Source organism: Centroberyx affinis, unplaced genomic scaffold, assembly GCF_046629955.1.
Source record: "Centroberyx affinis isolate AG114_WGS23_722 - 3 ecotype Tasmania unplaced genomic scaffold, CSIRO-AGI_Caff_v1 ptg001095l_1, whole genome shotgun sequence".
Lineage (NCBI taxonomy): Eukaryota > Metazoa > Chordata > Actinopteri > Beryciformes > Berycidae > Centroberyx > Centroberyx affinis.
The window spans coordinates 901,213-922,654 of record NW_027279640.1 but is presented as its reverse complement, the minus strand read 5'-3'; the positions used below and the strand labels follow the sequence as shown (position 1 = coordinate 922,654).

At 42.9% G+C, this 21,442-nt stretch overlaps 1 protein-coding gene across 1 annotated transcript in view; it reads right to left on the bottom strand.

Annotated features, from left to right (window-relative positions):
- Nucleotides 1-564: 564 nt before the first annotated feature.
- Nucleotides 565-21,442, bottom strand: part of frem2b (FRAS1 related extracellular matrix 2b) — a 59,559-nt gene continuing 38,681 nt past the window's right edge. Inside the window, exons 7-24 of the mRNA XM_071523608.1 lie at nt 13,903-14,052; nt 12,760-12,969; nt 12,457-12,654; nt 12,175-12,339; nt 11,864-12,046; nt 11,599-11,729; nt 11,318-11,473; nt 10,746-11,049; nt 10,414-10,545; nt 9,771-10,102; nt 7,229-7,421; nt 6,920-7,024; nt 6,101-6,228; nt 5,866-6,000; nt 4,949-5,075; nt 4,163-4,350; nt 3,921-4,067; nt 565-3,019 (exon numbers count right to left, since the gene is read on the bottom strand). Of these exons, the coding sequence (XP_071379709.1) occupies nt 2,513-3,019; nt 3,921-4,067; nt 4,163-4,350; nt 4,949-5,075; nt 5,866-6,000; nt 6,101-6,228; nt 6,920-7,024; nt 7,229-7,421; nt 9,771-10,102; nt 10,414-10,545; nt 10,746-11,049; nt 11,318-11,473; nt 11,599-11,729; nt 11,864-12,046; nt 12,175-12,339; nt 12,457-12,654; nt 12,760-12,969; nt 13,903-14,052 (3,491 nt within the window). The 3' untranslated portion in view covers nt 565-2,512. The remainder of the gene's footprint in view (nt 3,020-3,920; nt 4,068-4,162; nt 4,351-4,948; nt 5,076-5,865; nt 6,001-6,100; nt 6,229-6,919; nt 7,025-7,228; nt 7,422-9,770; nt 10,103-10,413; nt 10,546-10,745; nt 11,050-11,317; nt 11,474-11,598; nt 11,730-11,863; nt 12,047-12,174; nt 12,340-12,456; nt 12,655-12,759; nt 12,970-13,902; nt 14,053-21,442) is intronic.

Here is a 21,442-nt window from a genome sequence, read left to right as displayed (position 1 = left end):
ACAGTCACTGTGTGTAGAGGGTCAGTTGACCTAGTGGGTCTACAACCCAGTTAAATAGTGAGCAATTCTCCATGAAATCCCTCAGTAGTTTGTACAGTAATTGTGCAAATCTTTGTGGCCGCTTGCATTTTCACTTCTCTAAAATCCCTTCATCTGATCGAGGACATGAAGGATCCCACTGATGGTCATTTTGTTCAATAGGTACATTCACATTTTTGTATATTTATGTTAAAAGTCAGTATGAAAGACATTAGGGTCAGTGGGGTTTGTAACCATTGCTCTCAAATTTGCAAACTTTCAAACAATTCTTTTATTTCTCCTTATGATTACAATAGCTGTGGAAGTACATGGAAAGGTTTTCAAGTGATTTTGAAAGTGATGGTGATTTTGAGAGTCACTAGTCAAACTATTTCAGAAAAATCACTTGGTGACCAACAGGCAAAACACAGCAAACATGTTGAACCTTTCCTTTATTTGACAATCCTACTCCTAAAGTGATAAAATGCAAATATGGTTCACTGGGAGAGAAACAAAATAACCATGAATCTCAAAATATTTTCTGGAAAAAATTATTTATTTGCAGACCACCTTGTGCTTCTGGTCTATGTTACAAATACTTACAGCACATATGCATTTTTGAACAATAACCATTCCCAAAACATCCAAATGGTATATTTATAAGTAATACATATGTATATACATACATACAAGTGCATAAAAAAAGGCTTTAAATGCACTCAAATCATTAGGGTGGAATAAAAGAACCACAGTACATTGATACAGTGTCAAAATCTAGATTAAGCAAACTGTGCACTAAAAAAACATACATGGGGTAAACATTACATGAAGGTATGATATCATAGGTTGCATAGAAAGTACTTTTTTCCTCAAAACAAAATTGCAAATAAACCTGACATTTATAAAGTAGTGAGTGTGAAGTTAGTGTCTATCTTAAGATATAGTATGAGGTAATCCATATAGAGATAGTCCAGGTCTCCAGACTTTATGGCAATCCAGCGCCTGGATCTGAAAAAACACTGTTACTCAAATAGCTTGTATGATGTTTCTTCTTATCAGCACATTGTTTCAGTGCAAATGTGGCACATATACAGTATCGAAATGAACAGTCAAACTATTTCAGACAAAAATAATTACAATTGAAAAGGGAGAGAAAATGAAATTACGCATTTTTTTGCCGGCACTAAGCAAGGATGCATCAAAAATAAATAAATAATTCTAAAACTAATGAATCACGGAGAGTATCTCTGAGGCGATGATTGTGGGTAAAAAAAATGTAATTCCCTTTAACTGAAATTTGATAAACCTATTAAATGGTATTACAAGGTTTAAAAAAAATGATACAGCACAGTCAACACTTAGCCCTGTTGTGAGAGGGATTGGGAGTCCCGTCTATCTCTACTAAGCTACAGTAGTCAACACTTACAAACTGAGCGTACCAGTTGTGTAAATAGCAAAAATAATCACTGCTGTAAATAGTGGAAATGGAACCGCTACTAAACTACACTGTACATTGCAGACCAGCTGTCTTGAAAGTCACCTCAATACTACAGGGTCTATAAATTTCACTTCTCTTATTTGATTCAGTGCTATGCGTCAATTATAGGGTCTTAAAATCATAACATGTTTCAACAACCAAATGTTTGGGGGGGGGACTACTGAACAATAACAATTAGCTACTGCTGATAAATACTGTTTCTTCTGGGATATACTGTAAAAATACATAGTAAAACTGTTGGAAATACAGTAGATTAGACACACGTTTGTCACGATTCCATTCAAATCAGCATTTAGACATTTTTATACAATTTCACACAATCATAAAATACAAAAATAACTGCATGCAAAAAAAAAATGTAACCATGAGCACAATTCAACAATGTTAAAAAACATTGTTAATTTGTGAAAATGTCATAACATACATCCTAAAACCTTAACATCCAGTGATTTCTTAGGCACGTACTGAATCTCTTTATACTCAAGAACAGACAAGCGGGGGTTTTCTCAGTGTAAGCAAACTACAGACAGTGTCTTGACGCAGCGAAATAAACATAACAATAACGTTCTGGTGTCAACAACTACTACACACTATGCAAAATATCCTTTTCACACAGCGTCTCTTGACCTACTCCGTAAAACACCGAATACCGTACAAGTTAAGAGGCATCTTCTGTAGCACCTTTGGGAACGTAATACACATTTTTTTTGGATCAACTGGCATTGAAATGCAAAGCGATAAATGAGTGCTGACAACTTGACAAGTGCCTTTATAACAGATACTCACACAGTCAGTATCCCTGTCCTGCGTCCGGACTCCGGACGTCTCCCCAGCGGTGGAAGTGATGCTGTATTTCAAGTAGATTTTGAATAGAACCAAAGCTCTTGTAGTTTGTGTTGTTTCACACTCCCCTCTTCAATTTTTACTAAACATGAGGCACTTGCAAAACAAAAACAGTAACTAAAATCTTGATCAGTCAGTGTGTGCGTGTGTGTGTTAGACCTCTGAGCTGTCACTGTTGCCGAGGCCTTGCGTCATCATGGGCTCCGTGCTGCTGGAGACTCTGGGTGCCTCCTTCTTCTCCCGCTTGGACCGGACCAGCAGCACCACCACGATGACGATGAGGACGGTGAGGAGCAGTCCGACGAAGACGCCGATGATCAACACCAGTCCGTCGTCACCGGCGTCTCTCTGGTTGAGCTCGCGGGGCACGATCCCCCTGGTGAAGATCTCCCTGTCCGGGCTGGTCCTCCGCTGGCTGCTGCGGTCCAGCGCTATGTGCAGGATGTTGGTGCCGCGGTTGTTGTTCACGCCGATCTCCTCCGCGAGGTCCGGAACCTCGTTGGCCGACCTCCTGGCGCGAGACTGACCTCCTGGAGCCAGAGCGGTGTGCTGGCTCAACAGGTGGTACTCCACGCTCCTCTTCCCTATGCCGCGGTTGGCGTTGTCCCGGGACCGGACGGTGTAGATGGTGTGGATGTACCATTCTCTTCCTGCAGACACCTGGAGAGAGGAGCAGCAGTGTTAGCCATTAGTGTTTTTACAAATTATATCTGTGGGTCATTTTTATGGTAGAGCACCATGCAGAGCACCTGCTGCTCTTGCTGAGTCTTACATCATTGCAAGATACATTATTAAAGGAAACTCCACCCTGAAACACTTTGACACAGCAGAAAAACAAAAAAAAATCTGCTATTGGAGATGTAACTTTCATTTCTGTGCCTCTTTTGTTGGTGGTTTATTTTTACTTTTCCCGTGGAAAACTGGCCAAACATAGACAATGTGACATCACATCAAGATATTTCAAGCGCAGTGACAATGGTGTTTGATACTGTAGTAGAATTTTTTTTTTTAATCTGGAATATCAACGGAAAACGTCAGGTTCTGGTGTCAGTCCCTCAAAATCAAAAAGCAAGGGCTTCTTTCTAGACTCACAACAATAGTTGAGAGTCTAGAAGAGAAGAGAAATCCATCGTAGAAGAAGCAGAGATACTAATTTCTCCACTGACAGTAGCGTCAATAGACCAGAATGCAATGCAGCCACAAGACATGTTGCGTTTTGAGTAAGGGTCACGACTCTTGCTTTTTCTTGACTGGAAATCTCTTGCTCTGCTGTCGCTATTGCTCTCTCCATTTACTCTCTACACAGCTGAATGCAAACCCGTTCTCTAGGGATTGTTGAAAGGCATTCTGGGAAATGTAGGAAATCACTAACTAAAGAAGAAGTAGACAAGGCAGGCTGAGGGAAAGTGGGTACACTAAAAAAGTAAATCACAACACTTAATCACAAAATACCACATTGAACATCATAGATTGAGGATATATAACAGTGTAAGAGTATCCGAGGGTGGATGTTTCCTTTAAGGTGTGTACTGAGTGTGTGTCCTGTACTGGGCTTACTGACCTGGAAGAGGGCTGAGGAGTCCATCCTGAAACCATCTGACCCAGGTTGTCTCACCAGAGCCAAAGCCCCAGGGTCATCCACTGCCAGGAACGCGTTGAAAGCTACATTACCAAACGAGCGGGCCTGGGTCTCCGGCTGGGCCTTGTCCTGTGGAATGAGGTTGAAGTGTGGAGGAATATTGAGGTTTGAACGGATGCAATATCAAGCAGACACAACATGATGAGAGACATATTTATACTTACAATGATCTTGAATCTATAGAGCAGGGACGGAGCGTCAGCCAGACAGCCAAACTCAAAGTTGCTGGGGTTGTATTTAGGGACGTATCCATCGGCTCCGGTACACAGGAATATTTTCTCAATGTTACAAATAAAGGAGTCGCCCAAGTTCTGCACCGGATCCACCATCACCCGACCATAGATTATATCCCCTGAATGGAGAAATGTGTGTGTGTTTTAGTCACTGCAGTACACACATAACACACCACACATACATAAACGTGGTTCAGGTCAAAGCACTTCAGAAAGTCTGGATTATGTGCACTGGTGCAGTTCGCCCAAAATTTATTTTACTTTATCTACAACATGTAGGACAATATTTAAACCAATTAAAAGCACTTTCTTGGTTCAAGTACATGATCTACATTCAATGGCTTTCAAGGTCTTGTTTGGTGAAATTCAAGTTCAAAATTAGTGGGTTTTGGGGTAAGACATGGTATTGGTCAAAATGGGACATCATAGAGGCTTCATTTTTCAAGAAATCATGGTGAAATAATTTTAAAACTGCTGCTATATCAGCGGAAATCTCCATCACAGGGTTTTCCTCAGGATGTGAATGTTGATCCTAGGATGAAGAGAAATCCAGAGAGCTGAGACCTATTGATGGATTTGGGCACTATATTTTAATGAAAAATCAAGTACCCGAAAAGTTTTAAGGCCTTATTATATTTTTCTCAAATCCACAAACTTTCAAGGATTTTCAAGGCCTGTGGGAACCCTGCAACTCAATGCCTGTTTTGTCTGCCTTACCCTGTGAGAAGGCCGTGTCACTCTCCTGTCCGAAGCCCATGGAGCCGTCTGAGAGCCAGAGAGTCCGTTTAGAAAGCATGATCATCTGTGTGTTCAGACTGAACTCCGCAGCCACTGGGTCGCTCACCTAGAAGTACAGAGCAGACAGACCGACAGACACAAACACACACACATACACACACACACACACACACACGTACACATGCAAACATCATTTAGAGATAGCGAGGATAAAACCATCAAAGCAAGCAAGGTTAATCATATAGTCTTTTTGATGCCAGTCTACACACCACCATGCATTATGCATATATGCTGTATATGACCTTCTGTAGACTTGTTAATGTGAATACGATGCACATTGGCACACCATGTTCATTGCTGTAAATTCACATACTCACTTCTTCAGTTTTCATATATCTCTCATTGTTATATTCTGCATAATTTAATGATATTTTCATTATGGTTCCACTATTTCATACTGTATACATACTGATATTTTTCATCATTAGTGTTTTTATTTTATTACATTGTGTTTATACATCGTTGCATTTATATATATCTTGTACATATTCCTAATTTGTTAATCCATGTTTAAGTAGTTCAATAGTATTAAGTCGTAACATCTGTATGTAACAATCCGCATGTTAGTAATCCTTTTTTCTCACCAATACAGTCCTAAATACATAATGTGTTTTAATTGACACCAGCAGGCATTTATAGAACGGTTGTTTATATTCTACTTTATCGCTTTATTGTTTTTTATTAGCTTTTACTCTTTTTTATTGTTTATTTTATATTCTATTTGTTTGTTTTCCTGCTAAATCCTATTACTTTTATTGCTGCAACAGCCTAATCTCCCCACAGGGATCATTCAAGTTTCATCAGTTTATGTTATTTTAGAAAAAAAGTAATGTTACCTGCTGGAAGCGGATGTCGAGGTCGAAGGTAACAGGCTCTCGGGGATTGCAGACGGGGGGGATGGTGTACTCCAGGCTGGGAGGGGATGTACAGGGGACGAGCTTCACCGTGTACGTCCCAGAGTAGTCACGCACCTGGGGGAGGGAAAGAGTAAAATGATACCCAGTAAGAGTTAGGCATGCAAAATAGAAGAAACATATAAGCAGATCTAAAGAGAATGTGTTGTTTCCTCACAGCAAAGTCAGAGACAAAGGTCCACTGCTGGATGGGCTGGTTGTAGGTGGGCTCGCTCCTCACAAGACTAAGGTTAAAGGTCAAACCAGGGTGGTCCGGACACATGATCATGGAGGAGAGGGGTGAGGCTGATGGGAAAATACAGTCATTAAATTATAAGGACCAATAAAATCAGCATGTTCAGTTGCAAGTTAATTTAAAACCTGACACAACTGACAAATTGACACAAATACTAATGATGGTAATCAATAATTAATGTGCTTGAAAAATGTATTACAGAATCATTCAACATTTTTGTTCATTACATGGAAAACTAGGGAGGAAATAATGCTGTTACAACATACTGTGATATGAAAAAGGTCCCAATGTGCTCAAAAATGCAAAAAAGTTAAAGCCATAGACTGATATGCCTACGACCGTGTAACAATATTTATAAATCAATATCAGAAGTAACTGCCATAGTAACCAGGCTTTGATGACTATTTAATGTCTTCTATTAGAGCAGGAACAGTTGTGCCCAGAGGGAGTCAAGTAGTTAAGTACGCTGCCACTGCAATGCCACCAAAGCTTTCTCTCCTACGTCTCCCCGTCTCTGTTTTCCTCTCTACTTTCCCACTGTCTCAATAAATAATAAAAACGCTAAAAAGTGAATCGACCACCCACTCTCCTAGACTAGGCATATTCTATCGTAGGCAACTTGTTTTAATTTCAACTTTTAGACAAGATGTTGTGACAATATCAAACGAGTATTAGGCTATACATTGAATCAAATCAAACTATTAGATGAACACTCTTATACACTCCTATACCGTGACATACCTGCATGTGAAAAGACAAACAGGCCTCTGAATCGAGCCTCAGTGCGGAAGTTGACCACTAGACGTCCATGGCCATTTATACGCATGCTGGTTGGGTAAAGGGCTCCTGGGAAAAACAGTCAGACAGAGCTTGAATTCACCTTATTCTTTTTGCTCAAGTCAAGAAAAATCTCAAACTTGAAACTTCACAGTCTTGATTAATTTCTTAATAAATGTACAATGCCTCAGTCAATCAGCGTGATACATTCATTCAGTAATCTCTTTCATATGTACATAATTTCTACAATGCAAACTACTGCTGAAGCCTTGCCTTGTAGCTCTGCCTCTGGTGGGCTACCGATGCCGTCCCTCCATAAGATGGCAGTGTCGTACACGAATGTGAGCCTCAGCTCTGACTGCAAGTCAAAGTGCTGCCATCCCCCTGCTCCCACAGGAGAGTGGAACACATAGGACACATGTAGCGGGACTCGGAGGGTCACATAGGACTGGACCAGATTCAACACCTGTAGTGAAAACCAACACTGATGTTAGCACAGTTGTTTATCAGAGAGCGAACCAAATTTGTACTTAAGAGTAGCTGGCCTTAGACTTGGCACAGTTAGTATTATGTAAACATTCTGAATTCCTGATTAAAGTGCACACACACAGTACCTGTGGAAAATAAAGACAAAACTCAGCTGATATCAGGTCAGCTGGTTTCAGGTCTGAACAGCACTTAATCTATTCCACAGATTCATTGGATTGATTAGGCAACACAGATCGCATTTAACATAAACTTTACTGGGGATTATATGCAAGTGTAACTTTAAGTAGGCACTTAAATCCACTTGATGGTGTATAGCTGGAAGGATTATTGTATTTTCTATGCTTAATGGACTTTAACCACTACTGTTTAAGCACCAGTACTGAAATTTAACTTGGCTACATTCCAGAAGTATATTATCTTTCCAACAAAATTCATTGAAATTCACAGTGAAATTACACACCCTTGTGTCCAAATCATGAGGTATTACTTGTTTTTAGTCAACAATAGAAGCAACATTTTTTTTATATTTAATCAAAAATACGCTAGCATGACCTACATTTGTCAAGGCTGTTGGAATTGCTCTAAACTTCACCTCCCAAAAACCTAGAGCGAGACAGAGACCCAAGCGATGACAGTCTGGTGAGGGAGCTCTCTGAGGTATCTGCACTTTCCTGTGACCTGCGCGAGGAACCTGCCTGCACTGGCTCTGTGTTCATGTGGAGACGTGCCTAGGCCTTTGGCGCTGAGAGCTCAGGCAAATGATTTGCAGAGTGGCCTTCTGACACCGCCTGCTGGGCCTTAATGGATGCCTGTGGTCCCGTTAAGCCGGGCACTAAGCCCCGCGCTGTGACAGGACACTGGCCCCGGGCCTGCACCTCGCCGGCTCTGCTCACCCTGTTTGCCCACTTAGGAGAGCACCCGGGTCACAGGGTGCCCACGGACACAGGCTGTTTTCCCCCTTCATCTTGCCTCACTTGATACTGAAACTGAACCTATCATGCCACAGTCTATGCATCTACATACCCTCTATGGCTCCGTTCAACAGTAACCATAGCAACAAAATCTACATACAGAACAGTACAAGAGCTGAATGAATACTACTCTCTCCCTTGATGGAAAGAAAATAGTAAGACCAAAGAGTGTTTATTATTGCAGGGTGTCTATTTTTCAGGATTTAGAGGGTGTCGAAGTAGACAGAGGGTCAAAACCATTCGTCTCTATCATAACTTGCCTTTTTCATCATTGGATTGTGTCTGATCAATGCGGCCACTAATCAATGAAGAAAGAGGTGCAGTCTGTCTCTCTCATTATTTATTGCAAAGTACATGCATTATCGAGCTCTGACCTCTAGGTATTACTAATGGCTGAGGTAAATTAAAGTTTATTCTGCCAGCAACCTGCTTTCTTGTCGAGGCATGTTTGTTACTTCCACATCCAGATCATGTGGCTAAAGGCAACAAAGTCCCAGTTGTTGAGAAAGGGCTGCTATCACCAGGGTGATGCCTTTGTTATTAAATAAACCTAAAGCCATGCACAACGAGAAACTTCAATTACATTAGCAACCCAGAATACACCCACATATACCTTTAGAGCTAAAACATAGCACAAACCATATTCATGAGAGCTGTAGGACTTTGTTTAATTAATGGTCTTCAGTGGGGAGCAGGGTGGGGGCTTTTTCCATGATGTGCCCCCTGTACTCTTCAGGCCCTTTTTTTTTTTTTATCAACGCTCTACCTTAATTAACCGCAAGTCAACTAACAGTAGGTTTCCAAGGTGAATGCAAATGCTGGAGTCTGTGAGGTATGTGTGCCAGGAGGACAGAGAGGGCTTTAAGACCTCCTCCTACCAGTTCCACATACAACAGCTGGTGTGGAACAGACGAAGAGCAGTTTTTATGAGGCTGCTGGTTATTGACTTGCCATTTTGACAAGATAAATAACTAGTCCTGCCAGGAGTTGAAGGCAAGCAAGGTGTTGGGGTTAGTCATTACTATGGAGGTTAACATGGGTCTCCAGACAAGAATGAATTACCTCTCTGCAGGCTAGTATTTACTTTGGGATCTTTAAAGGAAAACCAACTAGGCAAGCAGGGATTTAATATGCCTGTAAATGATTAATTATGACTGAAAATCGTGGAGGATTTTGGAATGAAAAGGGTCATTACTTGTTATAGGAGAGAACTGACCAGTAACTGCCAATTCTACATTCCTATCAGCAGGGGGGTCAAATTCTAAGGCTTTAACGCACTGACTCCTGGCGCCTCATCTCCAGAGATGACAAACGGGGTCAGAGGTGAGCTGAAGCTCAGAGGTGGGGCTACTTACCTGTCCATCAGTCCCAATAGTGCCTCCACAATCACTGAGCAGCTCAGACATGTCATAGTAGTTAGTGAACTCCCACAGGCACGCCTCCAAGTTGAGGTTTCTGTAGAATCGCAGTGTGCTGGATCCCCTGAGGGAGGTGCTGTATTGGTAAGGTGACGTCTCTCCGATCACTTCTGGATTTTTGGTGGCGTCAGTGAGGAAGCCGTGGCGGGTCTTCACCTCGGTGTAGTCTAACAGGTTGGAGCAACGATGGTTGCCAACACGGGTACCATCAGGACTCAGTGTGAGCTCAAAGTTAGACAGGGGCCGGGTGGAAACTACAGGCAACATACCTGAGAGAGGATATACACATGGCAGTCAGACAGGGGAACTTGGACAGTGAAAGCCTAGGAATGACAGATTAGCGATTAAGGAAAAATAGACTGAAGTAGCTTCATATTAAAAGAATTTGGTTGATGAGTGACATGTGAAAACACCACACTCATTCACTTTTCCCACCAAGATTTTCCTCAGCTGGTCAGGGGATTGAAACTGACATCCTGCCCCAATTGATATGACAGTATTTTCACTGATGAATGGCATGCAGGCGACAGACAGTCAAAACAGTTGAAACACTTCTCTCATAGCAATCTGCTGTCCTTACCATCAATGTGAGGCATGGTGACAGTAAGCTTGATGAGGTTGGGGTGGTCCGGGTCTTCTGCTCCAGTGTAACGCAGCTTGGCAGAGAAGGGCTCAGCCCCCACTGTGCCTAAAGCTCGAGGCTGGCACATTCCTGCAATCATGCCATAAACACACATCAAACGTTTTTGTTGTCCTTAAATATACCACAGAACATTCTTTTATCTTTCGTTTTTGCATCAGAGCAAGGACAGAATGTAGTGGGAGAGTAAAACTCGGCCAAAAACTGCTTATCGTGTTCAGTCATTTCCATTAGCGTAGTGTTTGAAGCTAGAGAGAGAGAGAAGCACTTACCCTCCTCCACGCTGATGGACACTATGGGGCTACTGAGCTCCAGACCCTCATCCCCGTTAGAGTTCACTGCCCTGGCAGCACATTGGACCCTGGAGCCAGCCTGGAAGTAGACTGAGTCCAGAGTGATGAGCTTGGAGGAGGTGAAGAAGGTATCAAAGTCCACCTCCCTCATAGGGCTGGTGACGCCGTCGGGGCCGGTGGGGGCGCTCACTAGCCAGCGATAGCGGGTCAGCGTGTTGTTGATGTTCTCACTTACACAGATGGAGCCTGTTTTGTCGTAGTCTGAGTACTTGGGATTGCAGGCCTGGAAAGGGAACAGAAATTGCGCTTGTGAGTGAAACAACAAAACACTCTGGCAGCCAAAGTCGTTTCCGCACACTGCTGATGAGCTCTCACGGTAGTTTGATAATTGAGCCAAGTGTGCACAATTACCGAGCACTATCTCATTAACATCATTTACCTGTGTCGAAATTGCTGATAAAAGAAAAAAGCTTCACTGAATGAGTCATTAGCAGGGGAAATGAGTGAAAAGTATAACATTAGTCTGTATGGCTCTGGCAGCTGGGACATACAGTGACACAGATGACAGGGTATCCAGCCACAGGGAGCGAGTCTCTGGTCTTGTCAGTGTCGTCGTAATGCAGCAGAGAAACCACTTGGGGCACTGAGGGGAAGGTGACATCCGCCATGCTGTTGCTCTCCTCGATATAGATTATGGCTTTGCTCATCTGTTGATTGACAAGCAAGGGCAATGAGGTGATGTTAATTGAGAGCGAATTGCTGCTGCCTCGTAATGGGATGGCAGTTGAAGGCTTGACAGGTAAATTATATGCTAATTTGGCTTAATATTCACCTTTGTTTCTGCCACCATGTTCTCATCAGGCTTCAGGTGCACAGTGAACGCCTCCCTCATTTCTCTGACACCGTCGAATAAGATCTCCACCTCCACATAGTGCTCTGTGTCACCTTCTTTGAACACAATTTCTGCAGAGAAGAAAGTTCACAAAGAGAGAAGAGAGTTCACAAACATTTCTCAAGCACATTATAGATTATTGCTGTGAGTCACCGAAGCAGTTGATGAGAGTGAGGTTAATGTACTGTCCAGTAGCATTACTGACCCTCAGATATTGGATGGTAGTCTTCCCCAGAGGTGGCTGATCCATCCTTGGTGTGAACCCGGACAACAGAAACCTTGGAGGTGTCTCCAACACGCAGCACTGAGATCTTCACCACAGACACTTGGCCATTTTCCTTAGGTTCATTCACACTGAATTTGGTCTCTCCAAACCTGATAATGGCCTCTGAGAAAGGATGGCATACATTTAAGTCATGCTACCAAAGCAGTTTGATATTACAGTATGTAATATGTATGTATGGAACGGAACCAATATGACTAGCGAGATGTAACAGGAAAACAGAGCATTCTTACTGTCTGCATCATCTTTTATCTTAATGAGTGTCTCATTCTGAGTCCCAATAGATGCTCCAAATGGAGATTCACTCTTGGGGCTTCCCAACACAAGACGAAGCTCCTCCTCTTCCTCATGTTCTGTGTCATCAACCAGCACCAGAACACAAGGCTTTTCAATCTCCCCTGAGCAAAAAGGAGGGGAAAAGGAAGGATTAAGCAAGGGCAAAAAAATCCTTTTAATCCATCATAACAAATGATCTGAAAAAACAAAAAAACATGCACATGGTTTCACTACACCACCTGGTAAGAAGGTGATAATGGAAGCATCCGTGTTGGGCCTCTCGTTGAAGTCCATCATGACCTGGGCTGTTCCCTGCCTGCTGTAGCAGCGCACTGTGGACTTGTAGCTGATATCGCCACTACGGTATACGATAGCTGAGATCTGCCCCGAGTTCTCATTCCCGATGTACACAGCATCGCGGAATTGGACCTTTGGCACTAGAACAACATAATTAAACCAATAAATCAACATCAGCACAAAGCAATGAATGTAACCAGTAGTTTGAATGCTTTTACTCATGCTGTTTGTTGATTTTCACTCACAGTCGGAGACCGAGTCGTTGATGAGGATGGTAGCCTTGCTCGGTTCCCCCAGGATGCCGTTCATGGGCATACGGAGCACCAGCTCAAACTTCTCTGGTCCTTCCAGCACCGGCTGGCCCAGGTCGTCCAGGATGATCACACGAAATGTCTGCATGGTGACCCCCGGCGCAAAGTCGAGGTTCCGGCTGATCCCCACATAATCCACACCAGCTGCTCCCCAATACAATACAGGTCAACCGTGTTTCAAAGAACCGAGCGCTTATGGGATATAGTGGATATAACACAAACGGACTACAGTGCTCGATCTTATTTCGAGGTCTCATGTTACTTCATAATTCATTTGAGAATGTCAGGCAGTGCAGGAGATGAAAGCATATACCCTGCGTGTTGACGAAATGACACTTTCTAACTCATAGTAGATAGCCATGAACAGTTGGAATTTGCTGCGTGATTAAAGGGGCGCTGAGGGAAACTGGATATCTCCCCAAGCGCAAACAGGTTATTCATTTGCCATGCTTTGAAGAGTCTGGGTATTGAGAGCTCTAACCCTTTGCCCGCAGGCTTTTCCCATGTACTTATGACCCAGTTATGTGTGTTAGTGTGGGCTTGCGTTTCCACCATGCTGCATATGATTAGACGCTAGTTATTTAACGTTATAATACAGGCAGAACTAAAGACGTTAAGAATCTGTACAAATGAGGGAGGACTGCCTGGGGGAAGAAGATAATAGAGGCTGTGGGGAAGGCTTGAGGAGATAGGATCCAGATTTATAGTCCAAAGCTCTTACCAGCGTGTGGAACAATCAGTATAATGCATTCCAAAAGCTCTGCCCTCACTCAAACCACCGTTATCCCCAAAGCTCATAACATTGCATCTCCAATACCAACAAGGCAAGGGCCCAGCAAAGAAACCCCAACATCAGCCCCAACTCCCCCCTCACCTAAAGCAATGTTTACATTCCCCAGGTCATGTACCCACCCGACAAATCCAGCGTTAACATCTCCTTGGGCTCTTGAGCTCACAAAACAAGGGGTGACAGGGTGACGACTTAAGTCTATTGTTTTCCGTGGTTTACATTTCTCTAAGCACTAACTGGTTAAGCTGTCAGAGAAGAGAGAAGGGACGTCAAGCAGAGACACCTACCCTCAGCAGAGACAGGATCTGTCTTTCTGGAGCGCACTGTGACGGTTCCTCCTTTGGAAAGATCAGTGCCCGTCCGCCACACCTGCACCTCCACGAAGCCATCGCTCTCATCCACGCGGTAGTCTGTGTTGCCAAAGTAGAAGACGGGAGCTGGGGAGAACAACAGAGGAAGAAATGGAGGAGATGAGCAAAAGCGCACAGGAGGACGTAATGCATAATCATCTTGTAGCTGTCTGTTTCACAACAGGATGCTAGAATGCCTGATGTAATTGCTGAGTTGAATCTGTAATAGCTAGCATATTCAGTGAGATTACCAGTGATTACAGGAGAAAATGAGGGAGTGTTTCCATTGAAACACCAGCAGGGAGTCAACACTATAATTCTGGCGCTTAAACAATACTTTCAAACTTCCTGGAATTATGCATTTGGGGGATTTTTACATCAGCAACATGTATTCAAAGACTAAAAAGGACCTGAAGGCAGAGCTGAATTTCCTGGTCTTGTTCTGGAGGAGCCTGGTGTAGCTGGCTTTGATAGTGATGGGTCTGAGAGGCAGACAGGAGGCCTGACAGGAGGTCTGGGGGATGTAGAGCTCGATGTGCCAGCCCAGGCCTGCCTGACTGCAATTAGTGCTTCTATGAGCTGAGATTCCACTGCAGCCAAACTCACCCACTGTTATTCTATTTAACCCCTTCAACACCCCTTTCCTCTCAACAATGTACAGAACGTCACACTGCTTATGAAATGGCTGTTGGAGGGTTCGACCCTCAGTTTATGTTCCATTTGGGAAATGCAGTCAGCTACTATAATACTGTAACAACCGCCTAAAAAAAACAGGCTGTTTATGGAGTTAAACTGCAGGGATTCAGCCATGGTCCATTAGAGCACTACGGAAATATACTGAGTGGCCAAAAGCTGAAACCAATCCAAAGAAGCAATTTTTGGCTATGAATTGCACACATTCTCCTAACTGATCAAATACATCACTGTTATGACTAATAGGGACAAGCCACTACCGAGCAGCAAAAACCTTGTGCTTTTGAGAGAAACTGTGACCAAATAATGAATAAATTAAGTGAATGGCGATGGCCATGGGCAGAGATGTGGTTTCCATGACAATGGAACACTGCACCTACAAAACGGTACTTAGCTCTCTTCCTCATCCAAGGGTATAAGGCAAAAAAGAATGGTGAGGATGTGTAACGAAGCAGTAAACGCATTCAACTATACTCTTCTAACTTGAGCTGCAGGGAAATTATGTTCTCTGTGCAAACAATATAAGATCACACTGAAATACAAGCACATGAAAAAAGATTAATTGTGTAGAATTGACAGTCAACAGTGCTGCCAGACACAATTACTGATCAGAAAAAAGTGTTTATACCTTTGAACTATGATAGTATTCTTCCAAGGAGTCTCAAATGATATAGCGTATTTTGATGCAACCTGCACTGGCAAGAGCATCTCCATATTAGCAAGATGAGACAAGCTCTGAAAGGTAAAACAGTCTTTTTAGGCAAAGCTTTGGGATTTGTGGTTCTCAGAGCAGCCATCTCTGTGGTTGAAATAATATTACCCCCTAAGTGCAAGCAAAGGACAAAAACTTCTATGCTTTAATCTGTGCTGAGAACAAACCCAAGACAAAGAGTGCTGCATCAAGAGGCTTGCAGCTGCCAGCATTTGTCCCCACAGACAAACCAAACAAAGCTGGTTTTGGCTGCCTGCACTGGATCCCCATGTTGGAGGAGTAATCAGATCTACTAGCCTGAGGTTGGCAGCCAGGAACTCGGGCCCTGTTGTACTGGTCCAGTAATCAGATAAGGTTTGTGCAGCAGACAAACAGTGGGCTTCAAAGAGCTACGGCCCATTAACTGAAAGGTAAACCACTGGCTCCTGGGCTCCTCCAGCCCAGCCAAGACGAAGCCTATGCTCACCCAGCCTATCTAGAGTTACCTGGAAAGGAGAAGTGGAGGATTATCCAGATTCAGACCTACTAATTATGTAAAATTTGTATATATGTAAAAAACAACTAGGTTTCATCCTTAAGCATTAAAAATACAATGTAAAAATGGAAATTAAGAGCACCGTATGCATGAACAGGACAGCAGTTGTGCCAGGCAATTTATAGTAAAATATGCCCTGATAACATGACACCAAACAAAGGAAACATTGTCTTTACTGTTGCATATGTGTGAATATAAAATAGAGAAGGAGGCACAGGGAGAGACACAGGCATCCCTAAGGGGACTGTTACACTCCCACTGACTGCTTGATCACACTTGAACTTTGCAAGGCATTCCCACAGCGCTAAGTGGCTTTTCTAATGGTGAGGTTCAATCGAGCCCTGGTAAATGCTCCTCTGCCCACTGTGTGGTAGACAAATCTCTCCTCGGCTGCAAAGGCATACTGTGGCAGTGGCATATTCAATAGAGAATAATCTGTGTGAGGATACCGGTCGCCAACTGTGAGAACCATTTGAATTTTCACATCAAAGTCGGATTGTGAAGTGAGTGACTCAAGACTGTGGATTCGAGTCAACATCCTTTTTGCTTAAATATTTTGGACATCTGTTCATATCAGAATGAATGGGGATCCAGGTGGAGCATAATGACAGGGTTTATGGGCGCTCGATTCATGGCCATCCAGGATACTGTAGACGCACTGGACCCGCCCCGCTTTAAAGCAGCTCATAATCATACCTTCAAAACCCGAGCGAAATTTACAGGCAACTGACACAAGCCATAAATACACGACTCTAATCCTGCTGTACAAGCATTCTCATGTTTTACAGCCCCAACCACCAAAACATTTCCCCGGATGGAGAGTCAATATCAAACAGCAATTACCTCTGCATGAAAGGACAAGTTTTTCCATAGTCATCACAAGCAAAAGGCAAAGTGTGAAGGATGTGGACAGTTTTGTGCAGACTGTCCGCCCCTGGGAAAATAGCAGGTATTCTGCGGATAGCTGTCTGTGCATGCAACAGTGCATGCTGGGGAACGGTGTAAAAAGTGTTACAACTTCTTCATGCTAGGTTGCCAGCTGCTGCACCTTTATTTCTGCATATAGAAGAGTTATCTTAATTCATGTCCCAGGGCAAAAGTTGGGGAATTGTCAGCATTGGCAATAGGCTAGGCTAAATTAAATTTATCAACCGCACTGTAGAATTGGGTGTTTTTTTGTGCTTGTGTGTGTGTGTGTGTGTGTACGCGCGTGTGTGTGTGTGTGTGGCAATGAGAACTGAAAAGAGCACAGGGACACAGAGAGTCGCACAGGGACACAGAGAGTCAGGCTATTATGCTGTGTGCTTACATCTCTCTCTGCAAAATATAAACTAGTAACCTTTTGCATGCATGCACACATAAACTTTCCCTCTAATTACCGCACTAACTTTTATTTTTTTATTGCCCTTGACACTTTATGCATCCTCTTGTTGCTGTTTACTGTTTTCTACGATTTTGTGTCCTGTTATTTAAATTCTGTTATCCGATCCAATTGTGTCCTTGCTTGTCATTTGGATTTTTTGTTGTTGTTGTTTGTTTTGGCTGTTTACTTGTTTGTTCATTTCCTTTGTTTGTTTTGAGGTGAGATGTTTCTATAAGCCTGTTGTTGTTTTTTTCACTGTATACCTTCACAACTTTGCAATCTGCATGTCTTATTTCTGTGTTTTTTATCATTTTATTTTAGCACTGTGTTTTATCACTTTGCTCCTATGTTTCATCACTGCGCAAATAAACTTAGACTAAAAACCATATCTAATGTCAAAATAAATACCAGTGAATTTCAGTACTCAAACATGGTTTTATACACACTAGGAAAGATTATTTGTATTTATGAACATCTGCTATTCCTTGCACCAAATAAAGAGAGAAGAATATGTCCTGACACCAAATCTGTTTCACTGCACCAATCTACATCTCCATTGAGAAAGAACTGATAAAAATGGGAAAGTCGAGTGTGAGAACTTCTTGAGTTTTGGGTATATTCTCTGTCTGAGATCAGTTATCATCAGTGCTAAGCCAGTAGTGTCCATCCCATGGAAGAGTCTGCAGGTTTCCATTCCAACCAAAGCTGATTCTAATTGGTAATTAGTTCACCCCTCTGGTTAAAGGTGTGCTAATTAGTGAAATCAGACGGTGTAGTGTTTGGTTGGAATGAAAACATGCAGACTCTTCCATGGCACAGAACTGGACATATAAACGCTCTTCAACATTACAAAGTCAGCCTCCAGCCAACATGATGGCATCACAGATTCAGGTCTTGGTTCTGTGTGGCAGGCTACACAGGCTGCACCTCCCTCTGCACTTGTGTGTTTTCTCACATGCGCTTGTATGTAGGTGGTGGGAGTTGTGTGTTTGCTGGGAGTTCGTACATTGGTGCCCAGTGGCCTCTAATTTCATCAGATCGTGCTACTGGTTTGCTGGCTTGGAAAGAAGACACTGTTCTGATACACATTTTTTTTTGCTGATACCAGTACTATGTAGTAGCTAAGAACGATCTGAGCCCACAACCCCGTTGAAAGCCTGTCTGGGGAGCCCCAGCATCGACCTCTCACTGGCAGGGACAGGTGCTCGGCCAGGCACCGACTCCCTCCTCCCCATGTACAACACACACACACACACAAAACCAGACGCCCACTGGACAGCTACTCCTACAAGAGGGATGACAAAGAAGGATGTAATGCCCTCGTTTACCTCCCTACCATATATACTGGTGTACTAACTCAGTCATGTGAAAGGAAAGGCACCAGGATTACATACTTAGACTTAACACCTATAGGAGGGATAGCTAAACTGAAAGTGGCAATGATTCTAGTGCCGCCTTTTTACTCTTCAAGGCAGCGCTGCTTCTGCTCGCCTCTGAGCTATTTACTATTTACTCCTCCATCAGCGCTCAGACCATTTCATTATCACCTCCTTCAGTGAGATCTGATGGCTTGACACCGCCTTATTTCTCTCCGCTCTTCACGTTCCATTTATTCAGTGGATGGCGGCATCCTAAACACCTCCAGCACCTAATCCAAATTATACCTGAGAGGCGCCTGTGTGTGTGTGTGTGTGTGTGCGTGTGTGTGTTCAGACGGTCTATCTGATTTCAGGCACTCGCGTCATTATAATAAGGATCAGCAGAGTTGTCAGACAGTAGCTTCGGGCATTGTTCCTCTCCACTTCACACTCAAAGTCTTGACACCAGACGGAATCAGGATTTGAGAATAACAATAAAACGTATACAAAGCAGGTTTTGCACAAAAGAGGGCTGTATTCTGGCCCCAACATTCATGCTGTATAGAGTCACCCGTGTGAGCTTTGGCGCTCTCTGACAACCGATATGCATAAGAAGATTTCAATTGTCACTCAGCCACCCTGACAAAGCCCGAGGCTGAGAAATCATGATTGCACATAAGGCACGAATAAACCTGAGTGCAGACTGTTAACGCTAGTTGTCAGTCAGAGTCAAACTAATTCTATGATACACTGAACCTTGTTTTCTGCTTCTTCTAAACCTGGTGAGATAATACATTGAGTAAACAATGCCAGTATTTTTTTTTTTAAATGTAAGTAAAGGCGTGCCAAGAAGTCTCAAGTCTATACAGTGGAAACATTTCTTGATGTATTTTAGAATCAATTTACTTTCCAGTCTACAATAATTGGATTAGTCAAACATGTCATTATTTATAACAGCTGAGATAAGCATAGTGCCTACTGCTCTATAAAGCAGGGGCAATTATAAAATACTCAGTTTGCCTTGTCTCAGCAACTGTGTCCCAAAGATAAAAAAAAAAATATTGCAACATTTACGTTGTTTCTTAGTGACAGGGAAATTGGTCCAGACGAAAGGAGTCCTTTTTTCTCTGTACACACCTTAAACTATTGACCCGTTGCCTTTGTTCTTCTGAGACCACTTCCAAAGCAAACTCAAAAGTTGGCTTATCTTATCTTAATGTACTTCCTAATATGTATGAGCTTTATTTGTCATCCTACCTTTTTCTCAAACATCCTTGACCCTCAAGCTAAACATCGACGTCTCGCTCACGTCTCAGTCTCAGTCTCAGTCTCAGTCATACTAAGACATGAATCATTAATGTTTCCAATTCACATGCTTTCAGACATTTGTAAAGAGAGGCATGAGTTGCACCATCAGAGCATCTTGCCCATCCATAAAGACTGTGACATTGTTTGGAAACTCAATAGCTGCAGTGGTAAAACACTTCCTGCTGATCTTAACACTTAGCCACTGGAAATAAAACAGCGGCACTCTGCCCACAGTACTTGGGAGGGAGCTGAATGCCGTTAGGACCAACCGTTGTACATCCTATTAAAAACTTGTTTGTCTCAGCAGCTGTCTTGGCAGACTGGAGTCAATACCCTGGAGCAGTAGGGGTCAAAAGGCGCCGTGCTCACTCTCAGGTTACACCGGACGCTGCTACAGTAAGAAAACATTCCAAACACGTAACCTCCTTCTTCCTGAAGGAGGTCAAACAAATCCACTTCAAGTCTGTCTGCCTTGAAACCCGGGGGAATACAAGGAGAAAAGAACCTGCTGCACAGTCTGAAAATTGCTGCCGCAGGAGCCTTTAAAGACAAGGCCTCTTTACCACAGGTTCATGGGCAGATGATGTCACTTCATTAGCACTGATTCGGACCATGGTTTGCTTTATGAGCAAAAGGAAAGAAAAAAATCTTACAGTCCTCAGTGGCTAAAGGAGTTTCTAATACAAGATGTGGAAGGAGAAATAAAGTGTTGAATATTTTGGTGTCTGTTCATTTGACTGCTCTTGTGTGTAATAGGACTATGCATTGAAATGTGTACATCTGACCAGAAAATAAATCAAACAGCGCGCAAATATAATTACACCTTGAAAACTATTGCTAGTGTTATTACACACATACATTTCCCACTCAATTATCCAAAACCAAGTGGACCACTGAAGAGAGAATGCATAATCTGCTTTTGCATATAACTCTCCTTTACTAAACGGTAATACATATGAGCCTTTTGCCAGATGGTCTTATCACTAGAGTATTGGAAGTTTTCATTTAGTTTACCTGAAATTATTGCAGCAGTTGGAGCGTTAAGGGATAAGGTAAGGTGTGACATAAAATGGAGGAGTCTCCTACACCGGGAAGATTTGGATTTTGAGTAATTCCCAGTTTGGAAAGATTAAAACAAATCTGAATGCAGTTAACTCACTTTAATTAGTTGCATATAAATATCTCCTATCCCAATGGCCATGCTTTTATGACTCTACTCAAACCATGCAATTAGGTTATGGAATACTGAATTGAATATTGCATCACCCCAATTATCTAGCTTCAAATGGGAGTTTTGATTCAAGAAAAAAGACAGTCGGTTCAGCAATTATGGCAGGGTTTTCAGCTGCACTGTTGCCTGCCTGCGATCACAGGCTCTACCTTCACAGCAGCGCTTCCCCAGATAGCCGGAGCGATAGGGAACTGAGGAATGGCAGTCAGGTGCCGGGGAACAAAGAGGCGTCAGGGAGATATGGGAGACTATCAGCACTCCAGTCTGAGCCTGCAGA